The 12,596-nt window shown below is 51.1% G+C and overlaps 2 protein-coding genes across 14 annotated transcripts in view; one reads left to right on the forward strand and one right to left on the reverse strand.

Annotated features, from left to right (window-relative positions):
* Positions 1-3,499, forward strand: part of Pygb (glycogen phosphorylase B) — a 59,630-nt gene extending 56,131 nt beyond the window's left edge. Inside the window, exons 19-20 of the mRNA XM_076570819.1 lie at positions 1,223-1,289; positions 1,947-3,499. Coding sequence (XP_076426934.1) covers positions 1,223-1,289; positions 1,947-2,099 — 220 coding nt within the window. The 3' untranslated portion in view covers positions 2,100-3,499. The remainder of the gene's footprint in view (positions 1-1,222; positions 1,290-1,946) is intronic.
* A 1,058-nt stretch (positions 3,500-4,557) lies between these two features.
* The window catches only part of Abhd12 (abhydrolase domain containing 12, lysophospholipase), an 83,365-nt gene continuing 75,326 nt past the window's right edge, over positions 4,558-12,596 (reverse strand). For all 13 annotated transcript variants that reach the window (XM_076570820.1, XM_076570821.1, XM_006985527.4 and 10 more), the window contains 7 exons: positions 12,127-12,256; positions 11,154-11,191; positions 10,729-10,808; positions 9,722-9,804; positions 7,416-7,494; positions 6,433-6,560; positions 4,558-5,176 (listed from right to left, as the gene is read on the reverse strand). In XM_076570820.1, the coding sequence (XP_076426935.1) occupies positions 5,137-5,176; positions 6,433-6,560; positions 7,416-7,494; positions 9,722-9,804; positions 10,729-10,808; positions 11,154-11,191; positions 12,127-12,256 (578 nt within the window). In that variant the 3' untranslated portion in view covers positions 4,558-5,136. The remainder of the gene's footprint in view (positions 5,177-6,432; positions 6,561-7,415; positions 7,495-9,721; positions 9,805-10,728; positions 10,809-11,153; positions 11,192-12,126; positions 12,257-12,596) is intronic.

Consider the following 12,596-nt stretch of genomic DNA (forward strand, 5'->3'; position numbering starts at 1 on the left):
TTCATTGTTGTGAGGAGTGTAAAGCCTGCCTGTGTTTTTATGATCTCCCCTCTCCGCCTCCACTCAGGAGACCTTACCCCAGCCAGTCACAGCCAAACCAGGGCCAGTCTGCAGTGGCCTCCAGTGGTGCCTCGGGACCCTGGGTCATGGGTGGCAGCCAGCAGCAGCACCCTGTCCGGAAGAGGAGCTGTGGCTTTGGGCTGTTGCAGAGGGTGCTCAGGAATGCAGGCAGGACAGCCTAGAGCTTGCAGAGTGGTGGCAGGGAGGGTACGGGTCCTTGGCAAGTGTTAGCCTACATGGACATTCCCTGGTTAAAATGGAATCAACTTGCTGCATCGCAAGCTTAGACTATACTCAGTATTTTGTTGAGATATGCCATCATTTACACCTAGTATGGGCAAACCACCCTAGTTATAAGTCTGCAAAGACATTGGTGCCTCAGGGTACTGCTTTCCCTGCTGGTAGAAGTTGAGTCCAGTATTAACTTTTCTATCTTCAGTTGCCTCTGGTTAACTTGTCTTTGTTCTATGAAGACTGTACCATGCATTGGCCTCAGTCAGACTAGATCATGGCTCCACCCATGTGTCCAGCCTGGAGTAGGACCCAGTTGGGGCCTGTGATGAAGGAGGGACTTTTTGTTTTTTGGTTTTTCGAGACAGGGTTTCTCTGTGTAGCTTTGCGCCTTTCCTGGAACTTGTTTTGTAGCCCAGGCTGGTCTTGAACTCACAGAGATCCGCCTGCCTCTGCCTCCCGAGTGCTGGGATTAAAGGCGTGCTGCGCCGCCGCCGCCGCCGCCCAGCAGGAGGGACTTTTTAAACAGTGAATCATACCTCTAATTTGAGAGTCAAATACAATGCACTGTGGACCTGCTGCTCTGGGTCTGCAGTTGTCTCTAGGCATGTGCATTTTGAACACCTGTTTTGGAAATGACAATTTCCCTAAAAGAAATGTTGGGTTGAAACCAGACTTCCTAAAAAAGTGCCCCTCAAACATAAGGACTCCCAGAGAAGCCTGTGGCCATGTGGACCTGGTGCATCCACAAGCAGGGTAGTCTCTACCCTGGCCCCCACAACAGAGCTGGGAGGATATGAAAGGACATGGCCTGGGCCATTGCTGATCTGGCTGGGAGACAGTCCTCTGGGAAATATCACAGGATGTTCCAGGCAGGGCTCCTCACCCACTGTACCTGCTGCCCTGACCCAGCCTCCTGTTACTATTTCAGGTTCAAGGTGTTTGCAGACTATGAAGCCTACATTCAGTGCCAGGCCCAGGTGGATCATCTCTACCAGGTAAGGTTTGTGGGCCATTACGATGGGTAGGATGTGGCTAGATGGGTCTGTGTGGACCTGCTGTTGGGTTGGACCATTTCTCAATCAGACCAGAGGGGTGGGGTGGTTTGTTATCAGTATATCCAGCCTGCCTCTAGGTCAGCTGCCCTGTCATTCATTAGGTGTCATGGGGGAAACCCTCTCCTGATATCCGAGACTAGAATGAGGGACCTGGAAACAGCATCCAGAGGGGCTGGCCCACAGGAGTCAAGCCCTTCCTAGAAGGCCCCTTCCATTGAAGTCTGGGGGCAGTTCTGAAGCTCAGAGGAAGTTGTAATGGGACTGAAGTCTTAGAAGAGAGTGTTTGGTCATTTTTGGACATTTGTCTGCCTGTGGAGGTTGTTTACCTGGTTATGCTCCTTGCTTAATGTTGTGGGCCATGCCTAGGAGCCTTTTGAGAACAGGACAGTGACCCCGACTTAAGCTCCTGGTCCCTTATGTCTAATGTCACTCTTCTGGCCAGTGAGGGCCCCTTTTCTCTGAGCACATGGTGGCAGTCTCAGCTGTCACCAGGCTGTCCCAAGGCTTAGAGCTAATCTGTTAATAGTCCTCATGTTCCAGAAGCTTGGGCTCTCCTTAGCTCTGCTGAAAGTTAATCGTCTCTTCTTTCTCTGACAGAATTCCAAGGAGTGGACCAAGAAGGTGATCAAGAATATTGCCTGCTCTGGCAAGTTCTCCAGCGACAGGACCATCACTGAGTACGCACGGGAGATCTGGGGCGTAGAGCCCTCCGACCTGCAGATCCCACCCCCCAACCTCCCCAAGGATTAATGACCCCACCCAGTGAGACCAGTGGCTTGTTTGGCTGACTCCGTTCCCATTCCAGTGGGCACTGCAAGCAGCTGCTGGTCCCAGCCATCCAATGTGCTGTGTTTCTAGGAGGGGCCATGGGGATGGTTTTGAGGACCCGGATAAAGGAATATGTGGCATCCTCCTGGTTTCTTGCAAAAAAAAACTCTTGCAGAGTTCACAGCACAGATGGGCAGAGATGGTCCCCACAGAGGATGAGCAGGGAGGAAGTGGAGCTGAGCCCCTGAAACCCTGCACATAGTGGAGTGAGCTTAAGTCTTTAGTTCTGATCCTTTCGATGGGGAGTCTGCGTAGGGATCTGTGATGAAGCCTGTATCTCTGTGTTTTACCAGTAGCTGGCTCACTAGCTGTAAGGTAGGGTCAAGACCAGTATGTGGCCTCCTTGGCCCTGCTGGGTAGAATCATTTCTTCAGGCTTCATGCTCACAGCTTTCTGCCCTCTGCCCTTGGCTATACTGGGGATATGGCTTGTTGATCCATGTAGGCCACGCCTCTGTAGCCATCTATGGAACCATGTGGATGTCATGTCGAACCCAGGTCTTCGGGAGAGCACCACTGAAGAGGGACCCGTGTCCCATATCTGAGGCCTTGGTTAAGGAGAGGCAATTCTACAGTTAGCTTGGTGTTTCGCTTTTTCAACAGGAAATAACACTTCATGAGGAACTGAAACTAGCTAAAGCCTTTCCTTTTTTTTTAGCAAGTAAACATTGTACTAGGTCAGTTTGGTGTCAGGTATTGGCTACTTTGGGGATAGTCTGCCTGGCTGAAGAGTCAGCTGCTTGTCCTGAGGCTCCCTAACATTCTGTCCATGTCCTGAGGTGCATTTCCTGTTGATTGCACAAAGACCAGGTACCATTCTGCCTCCATTTCCAGCAGCCAAGTCTGGACAAAGGGCCCATGGGCCCAAAGCAGCCCAGTTTCCACTCTGCTACAGCAGCCTAGTGAGGAAGAGGTTGAGCACCCCCACCCCGACTGTAGGAGCCATGCTCCTCCCTGAGGGCAGAACCCGTGTTAAGTCTGCCCAAAGGAGAGTGGCTTGTCAAAGAAACTACATGGGTCTCTCCTTCCAGAGCTTCTGCTACCTTGCATTGCTGTAACTGGCTGGGGGTGGGCAGGGGGCCCCCTCACTTCCCTCACGCCAGCAGCATTGGCTGGGAAGTGTCTGCTTTCAGTACTCAATTCACCGGAGCCACTGTGGTAGCTTGTGGGGTGGACAGGTTCTAGGGCTGGTCATCTGCTGCCCTGTGTGGTGGCCTTATGCATGAGGTCTCTGAAGCCATGATACATGACCATCACTCTACTACTTGCTGTTACCTCCTTGTGTGAGAAATGGATTAAACGTCTATGCCCATGGTTGGCCAATGTGGTATCTGTGTTTCTGTCACAACATAGAGCGTCAGGTAACTCCCAGGGGAGGCTGGAGGATATAAGCCTGGGGGAGGCACCACACAGAACAGGCCATAGTTGTCCCTCTGCGATGAAGCCCAGGCTGCTGGCATAGACCACTTACACAGTGAAGCCAAGGGCTCCCTGATGGCCATGCCCTGGTGACAGTGAACTGTAGATGGGTAACACAAGATGGGCACACCTAGTTACGGGACAAGAGAAGGAAGCTAGGTGTTCTTGTCACAGGCTGGCTTTAGTAAGGCTACATCCCTGGTCCTAGAGTGATGTAGGGAAGGTTTGTTTCCCATGTCCTGAACATCACTGAGAGAGCTCTGTGGTGCTTTGGAAAGGGTGAGTATAAAGTTCCAGTCCTGGGTCCTCCAGCTAAGCTCACCCCTAGTGCTAGGCCTCTGACCTTGGAGAACAGAGATGTAAAGTTCTACAGTTTGAGGACCTGGGAGAAAGTCCATCAGGAAAGGCTGGGTCCTCAGAGCACTTGCACCCAGAGGATCTTGCATCTAGAGGATGCAGATGTCGGGGAGAAAGTCCACCATCATGTTAAGGCTGGGTCCTCAGAGCACTTGCACCCAGAGGATCTTGCATCTAGAAGATGCAGATGGTGCAGATACTTACACTCAGCTGCATGTACAGGACCAGAGCTGCTCCCCATGCCCGTTCTTGCTAAGCTTGGACACTTCTCAGACCTGCTTGGTCTGTAAAGACTGAGAATGAGACAGCCTTGATCTTGATTTCACATGGTGAAATGTGTCTGGCACATTTCCCAGTCCAGGTTATGGCGCTCACTCATATCCCTGCAAGAGCAGTGCCTGTGTGCCAGCAGTGCCGGTGCTCACAGTGTGGTGGTGCAGCCTCTGGCTAGGCCTGCCTTTCAGGAGAGAGATGGAAAAGGGGCCTCCCATCAGTCGACCTTGGTGCCTGTGAGTTGGGAGCAGCCTTTGTACTTCCTGTGGGGATGCGCCTGGGACAGAGGAGGAGGCAATGATGACTCCTGCTTTGTAGAGAAGAACGACAAATAGACCACCACCAAGATTTTATTTAAATAAATGCTCAGTCTACAGCCAGGTTAGATGACAGACAGGTGGGCAGAATGGAGGGAATTGCAGATCCAGGTGCCCCTTACTGTGGGTGAGCAGATGCCATGAGAGGCAGGGTCAGCTAAGGAAGGCAAGCAGGTACGCGCGCTGAAGGGGACAAACCGGGCCACCCAGAGTCCATTCCGTGGACTCCAGGAAGGGCAGGAAGAACCTTTTCCCCATCTTCTAAGCGGTGGTGCCAGAGATCCTGGAGTGGTCCTTGGCCCCTCCCAGATTCCCTATATCCAGTGCAAGGCATATAGGGTCCACCTGTTGTCAGTAAACTGTTCCAAAAAGAGCTCAGGTAGGGTGGCCACCAAGGGGCCGCCTGCCTGCCATCACGTTTTCCTCACAGATCCATGTCTGCGGAGCCTCTGCCCGCTGTGTCTGAGTCCTCTTTCTAGGTGCACACTGGGCTCCTGAGCAGCGCGGGTGGTGGCACCCTGGGCTCCTGGTGCCAGACGCTGGCTGGGGAAGAAGGGAAGGAGGGTGGGTCTGCATGCTCCTTCACGGCCAGGCTCAGTGCTGGCGCTCCGCTTCCGACTTCCCTAGGAATTCCCTAGACCAGAAAAGGACAAGCGCATGAACCCAACTGTGCGTGGACCCGAGATCCCACTCCCCACAATCCTCAAGTGGCTGTTTTAGGTGGTGGAAGTGGCAAAGAACTGGGGGAGCAGACTGCCTGACAAGAGCGAGCCCCCGGCGAGCAGACGGGGCACTGCAGCTCAGCTCCCAGGTCAAATCCCAGTGCAGAGAAGCAGAGACAAAGTTAGGTTTTGGGGCTCCATAGTCAGTTGAAATTGTCTGCCATATTCCCTTTTATTATGAGGGGGGAAAATGTCAGTCCCAAATGGCAAGGAATCCTTTACTATAATGTACCTTTGCCCCTGGATTCTCAAAGGAGCCAGAATGTAGACTACAATTTGACCCAGGATATTGCTCTTTGGGAGACAATTTATGGAACCAGTTTTAGTCACAGGTTGGAAGTGACTGGCCTCTAACCCACTTCTCAAGCTTACCAGCACAAACAGCAGAACTGTCACACTCAGCAGCAACAGTGCTCTCCACGGGCCCAGTGCCCTGGGTCATGTGCTACACAGCAGCCCAAGTATGGACCCTCTCCTTGGTGTGCGGGGAGGGTTACGCTTGTGATCAGGGCTGCTGTGAGCGGTGGTGGGTGGAACCTGGGTCTCTAGGTGATGATATGGGGAAATCTTCACAGAAGCATGAAGGATAGGCATGCATGAGAGGCAGGGCCCGTCATTTGAAACTGCTCCTTCTTACTCCACATTCATACTCGGGCTCTGGGCCCAGGCCAGATGGGGCCTTTGGCTTTCTGGGCTGCAGCTTACATTCTGTCCAAGAATATGATGAGTGTGCAGCAGCCAGAAACACGTCCTCCTTTCAGGAAGCTGTGTCTGAGCACTCCTGTACATTTCTGTGTTCCAGGAGTGGTACATATGCACAGTGAAAGGCTTTAGGATGTTCACACACTCCTGTACACACACGGCAGTCTGTGAGTGAGGATAGTGCATGTGTACACTGTGTTAGGTACTCCCCCTATACATGTTCACGTGGGTCTGTACAATGTGTACAAGGAGATATAGGCCCCATCTAATAAGAATTATCCAGAAGGAAGTGAAACAAACTTGGTAACTCCTCTGTGATGTCAGTGGGAGGCTCCTGAATCACCGTGGCTTTGTGGCATGCCACTGAGCGCCTCAAATGGCTTCAGTGGCGGCCACTTACTGCACAGCTAGTTGTGGAGGCGTCACTATCCAGGAGAGGCACGTGGGTTAGGAGAGAATGTCTCACCTCAGTATCCGTGGGAGCTCAGGGCTCTTGTAGATGTACTTATGTCTGTAGCCAAGGTCTGAGTGAAAGGGGACAAACTGAACTTTGAAGTCTCGGAAGCTTCGAGATGGTGCAGCAATGTTATACAGCTGGGGAGAGGGAGGGATGAATCAGCCCAGAGCCCAGCACAAGTGCCCATGGACACTGCTTTTGTCATTACAGCCTGCGACAGCCAGGGTCCAAGGAGCCAGAGTCCGGGCTAACAGGCCAAACACTAGGCACGACTACTCCTTAAGTCCACCATTTAAGGCCCCCTTTTTGCCCTTATACCTCCAGAGTACTCCTCCTCTGAGGACCGGCTAAGTGGAGGCGGCTTCAATGGCAGAGGCAATGTAATCCCACCTCAGCTCCATGCACCAGAGGTGCATTGCTGGGCACTTCGCACTCTCAGAATGGCTTTATTGTCTGTGTACTTTATGAAGCCTGCTCAAAGGGAGTCCCAGGCCAAGTCCTAGGCTGGTGAGGCACTGCGTGCACACCTCTAGGCTCACCTGCTCCTTGGCATATGTTCATATGCCAAGGACCCACGTGGTAGTCTTTATTCCACTTTTCTTCCCCTCCACAAATCTAATCTAGCTTCCCAGCAGCAAAGTCAAAGTAGATTTAGTAGAAACAAGTGCAATGTCCTTGCCATTTATCCCCACAGGCAAGAAGACAGACTGGCTATCTTCACATCAGTTCTGCCAGCTGGGCCGGGTGTTGTCCCCTCGGTCCTCCCATGGCAGCCTGGGTTCTAATGCTTGTTTGCCATAGTTTCTGGTGGATACAACAGCCGTCTGCTCTTGACCCTGACATCAGACCTCAGGCTGTCAAGCACCTGGAGAAGATGCAGACTAGTGTGACCCGAACCCACTCCATTACACCCTACCTTGCATGCCCAACCTGATCCATACGTGGGGCCAATGGCACCTACTGCACCAGGGGCAGAGTCACACAGCACCTACCTTTTTGCCAAGATGAAAGGGCACAACTGGGTCATCCTCAGCGTGCAAGATGAGCAGAGGACAGGAGATGTGCTTCACACTGTAGGAGAAAGGGGCTAGGTAGAGACCAAAGGGGGGTCACCTGCACCCTCACCCTGGCAGGGATCTGGGTTTATGGTGTGTTCTGCCTTGATGCTTAACAGTCTAGATGTAATAGGGTTTCTTTTCACTATAGAGCTAAGAAATAACTTGTCAAGGTTTTGGTTTTTTCTGTTTTTTAAATCAGTATGTACACTCAAGAGGCAAAGGCAGGTGGATCTCTCTCTCTGTGAGTTCAAGGCCAGCCTAGTCTACAGAGTGAGTTCTAGGCTATGTTCCAAAACTACACAGAGAAATCCTGTCTCAAACAAAACAAAACAAAACAAAAACAACAAGAACAACAAATCAGTATGTCTTCCAGGTGTCATTTCACTCCCCAACACCTGACCCCTGTGTATTTGATGAAAACTGAAAACCATTATATTTGCCGGTAGATGTATTAAAAGTTAAAAAGACAATCTTTATAAGTGGGAATACTTAAGTGTTCTAAGAGGCTTACTGCAAGTGCATGTTACTATGAATCTGTTAGTTAAAAGAATCAGTTCTCTATTTAATCTTTGGTGTAACTGATGACATTTAAGGCACTCTAACTTTGAACCTTTGATGGTAAATGGGACAATAGGTCCAACAGAGCCAAAGTTCTTCCACAAGCCATAGTAGAAAGATGAGCTGATAAGACTGGACAGGATCACCCCGAGGGTAGCACAGTGCCATCCTAGCACACGGAGCACGACCAAGCCTTGAGACAGCCTGCTACCCAAACACAGCCTCCCACTAGTGGACCCAGCACACACATGACTCAGTGGTGGAGCGTATCTTGTGTTGACACCCACACACGTACGCATGTGCAAATAAAGGCCAGAGGAGAATCTTGGACATCATCCTCAGGTGCCCAGCTACCTTTTGTTTTGAAACAGGACCTCTCACTGACCTATAATTCAGCCAGTAGGGCTAGACTGGCTGGCCAGCGAGGCCCATGGAAGCCTGTCTCTGCCTTCCTAGCCCTGGGATTACAAACGTACCATCTTGCCTGGCTTTTTGAACGGGGTTCTGGAGCTTAAACCCAGGTCTTCGTGCTTGCAAGACAAGCAGTCACTGACTAAGCTATCTCCCTGACTGACGTGGACCATCTGATGAGCTGGTTCCTTCAACCTAAGCCTCCTGGAGAAAGTGGCCAGTCCTTGGTACAGAAACTGCCCGTCTGAGCTGAGGAAGGCCCCATCCACATGTGAGGCTGATGTGAAGGTTAAGGTTTCATTGGTGCACGGTCCTGCAGCTACACATATGCCATCTATCTTTGTGGGAGAGTTGGAGCCAAAGGTAGCTTCCCAGGTCCACCTGTTTTTAAAGAAAATTGCTTTATACAGATAACTTTCCTTTAAGATCTACAATGGCAATACTTAATTAAGCAAGGCGTTTTGTAATGGTTTACTGAAATTGTAATCTGGTGCATTTTAAATTTTAGAACAAAAATACGTACTTGAAGGAAAACTACTTTATGTTTAAACCTCTATTTCAATGTGTTCACTGTTAAATTTAAATACTGCTTTAATGTCTATTCAGGAGCCATAGTTTCAAGACTGAAGAAAAGAATTATATGGACAAAAATGTGCTACTAGTCCTTTAAAATTCTTTATTTCTGTGCTAGTGAGAAGACTGGACCTTTTATAATGACTATTGTCATTATCTACTTGTTCAGTGGGTAAAAGCATTCACTGTGCAAGCCTGACAAACTAATTTGATTTGCAGAGTATGTGTTAAAAAAGAGCAATGTGATGGCAGGCGTCTAAAATCCCAGCACTCCTGAATTGAGTAAAAAAAGGAGACAGAGGCAGGAGAATGGCCCAGAACCTTGCGGGTCAGCTAGCCTAGAGTATGCAGCATGGCAGAAACAGCAAGAGAACCTGCCTAACAATGTGGACAGAGAGAAAACGGACTCCTGAGACTCCATACACAAACCGTGGTGTACACACACACACACACACACACGCACGCACACACGCACGCACGCACGCACGCACGCACGCACGCACGCCCGCCCGCCCGTCTGCCCTGCCAGTTCATGTTTTTCTCATTTCTAATACAAAGCTCCGCCTGATCTTCCCTTTCAAAAGACACTTTCTTAGAGACAACCATAGCCTCCTGAACCCCACTCTGTCAGGCTCAGGGCTGCAGCGAGCCATGCAGGCAACCCCTTGCCTTCCTACTCACTTGCCCACAATACTCACTTTTCGTCGTTTGCAAACTTAATCCCACTGCTCGTAATGGGATCGAGGAAGAACCAGTCAAAGCCAGGGAAGTATCGATAAATCTGAACACAAGACGGAAAGCATTTTTCAGAAGGATTAAGACAGCTGTGCAGAGGGAAGGCCAAGAGTTCTGGCAGTTTAGGTCCAGGGAGGTAGGGGAATGTGCAGTTTCCATTCATTCCCAGCTTTGTCTTGGCTTTGATCAGATGGGGCTTCCACACCTCAGGTACAACCAGAATCCTGCTCAGAAACTGAACTCCCCACAGACAGAAGACCACTACCCACCAAGGAAATAGGGATCAAAGGCTGGCTTCCTCACAAAATGTCAGAAAAAAAGCAGTACCAATGATATGAGAGAAAATAAAGGGGTGCTGTGGCCCATAGGTGGTCGCATGAGAGCATGTCAACACAGAGACTCCAGAGCACACACTGGTCAGGAGCGGAAGTGGGAAGGTGGGAGGGCAGGCCAGAAAAAGGAAGGACCCCACCTGAAGAGGGGAGGGTGGGGGCTGACCCACCCGAGAGTCCCCAGCAAGGATCACCTGGACTTTACTCTGAGACATTGCTGGGAAATCTAACGAAAACAATAATAGGTCCAGCCTATATTCTCCTGTGCACAGAGCCTGGTTCCAGTCCTCCTCTAGCACCCAAAGTGTAGGCTCCACCCCACGGAAGGAGACGGTCTGCAGCCCCCCACAGCACCAAGTGAACAGTGATGCTGTGAGATCAGGTGTGCAGTGAAGCCGCATGGGTACTGGGTTTACAAGAAGGCCACAGGGCCAAAGCCTCCTGGAGTACCAGTGTCCCTGGCTGAAAGCTGTCCCCCTTTCTGGCAGCTCTATGGGCAGGCCAGTGCCCAGAACTGAGAGTCCTTTAGTAACGCCAAACTATTCTTTACAATACCTGTTTTCATTGTCTGCTTGCTCTTATTTCCATAGCAATTATATCAATAATGAAAATAAGTTTTCATAAAATCATGTACTTGCCACTGAAAATGGATGACTCTTTGCTTCTTCACGGATATTTGTGAATGGAGACTCCAATATAAGGGCATCTGGTGGCGTCTCTAGATAAGCAAACAGAGAGAGCTGATAGTGGGTAAGACATGATAGAGCTAGTGGGACTGGGTGGCTAGGGAGCTTGGACAGGACAGGGAGCCCAGGGACCCAGTTCTGCGGGCCTCTCATCACCATCAATCCCAGTCCCCAACGGGCCCCAGATGACTTTTGAGGATCCTACTGGGAGGGCAGGTTGGGTAAACTGAGCACTCCTGGGGCCCCACCCTTGATGGTCAGCTCGTGCATCACTGTGCTGCCTGCCAGCTAGAACTTGCTTGGCAAGAACGTGTAGCAGGGGCTGGACCACTAACATGTACAACAAGGTGCCCAGCCACAGCGCCTGGCTCCCTCACCTCGCTCACAGAGGCGCCGTACCAGATTTGTTGCCACTCTGGGAAGAAAAGAACAGAGTTCAGCTGAATTACGATGCAAATTCTTCTAGATGAGACGGCACTGATCCTGGAAAGTGCCCAGAGAATCCCACCTGAAGTTAACTTGGGGCCCCAGGGTAAGTGGGTGAAACAAGGTGAGTCATCAGTTGACCCTTCTTACAAGGTGTCCTCGGGCATGGGATCTCTCTCCAGGAAGTCTCCCACAGGTTTCCCTGCCCACTTCCTTCAGCTGGCACTCAGGTGGATGACAAGTGCTATTGTCCTATGACCTCTCTGGCTTAGGATAACACCTGGCAGATACTCTGCAGACAGCCACAGAGATGGCCAGTATCCTTTAATGGGATAGCCTCCCTCTCCCCATGAAGGACAGGTAAGCCTGGCCTGCAGGATGCCACCCAAGTGAGGACAAAGGGCTAAGAAAGAGCTGAGCCAGTATGCCTGCAGGGAAAGGTATCAGGAAGGTTGAGGACCAGGGCTCTTTTAAGAACATCTGGGCCCTTGCTGAGCAGAATCCAGGCGAACCACACATCTTTCTTCTTGATTCGCCCTGCTGAGCTGGACATGACAAGGTGACAAAGGGGCTTCCAAACATCTCTACATAGTGGACTTGGACTCAGTGGTTGGCAAACACACACTAGTCCACACCTGACACAGTAGTCTAGTGTTCCAGTGGCACTCCAAAGGTGCTCGGGGGACAGGAGCTCCCTGGAACACTGGCTGTCATCTCCACTGCCCATGTTGGTTCTAAGCACTTCTGAAGTGAGGAATAGTTCGAGAAATTCGGTCTCCTTATCCCCCGTGGTGCTTCACTCCCTCACCCCCTCCCACAGGGCCAGGAACCAAGACCGTGAGAACGGATGACCTACAAGCTCCGAGGTCACAGATTAGGCCTGCCTTCACTAAGTCTTCCTCCTGCCCGCCCGAGGGCTCTTACCCAGTGCCCAGTGAATGGCCCCAGATATACACTGGGTTGTCACCACTCCTTGCTTTGATCCAGTCAAAAACGTGGAGTGCGTCATACGTCATGCCACGCTCCGATGGTGTTCCTACTGAGTCACCCCAACCTGAGAAAGAGAAATTGAAAGGCAGCTTGTGAAACTAAAGAGCCACGAATTAGCTGCCCCGTACACCCCTGCACACCCACTTCTGTATCCTCCTTCCTGCTCCAGCTCTGGCGGCAGGGAGACTGGCAGGGGGGCGCGGGAAGTGAAGCTCTCCTGCTTCTGCTGGCTGACAAACCAGAGGTTCCTGTCGGTCTACATGCACATCAGATTGGTAACTAACAGAACAGAGTCAGCGAAACACACACCAGAACCTCAAACACGTCTTGTTAGTGCCTGCCCACGGGTATAAACATCCTAGTTCTTCCTCCGCTCTATTGACAGGCCAGCACTGAAACTCAGG

This window comes from Peromyscus maniculatus, chromosome 4 (assembly GCF_049852395.1).
Source record: "Peromyscus maniculatus bairdii isolate BWxNUB_F1_BW_parent chromosome 4, HU_Pman_BW_mat_3.1, whole genome shotgun sequence".
Lineage (NCBI taxonomy): Eukaryota > Metazoa > Chordata > Mammalia > Rodentia > Cricetidae > Peromyscus > Peromyscus maniculatus.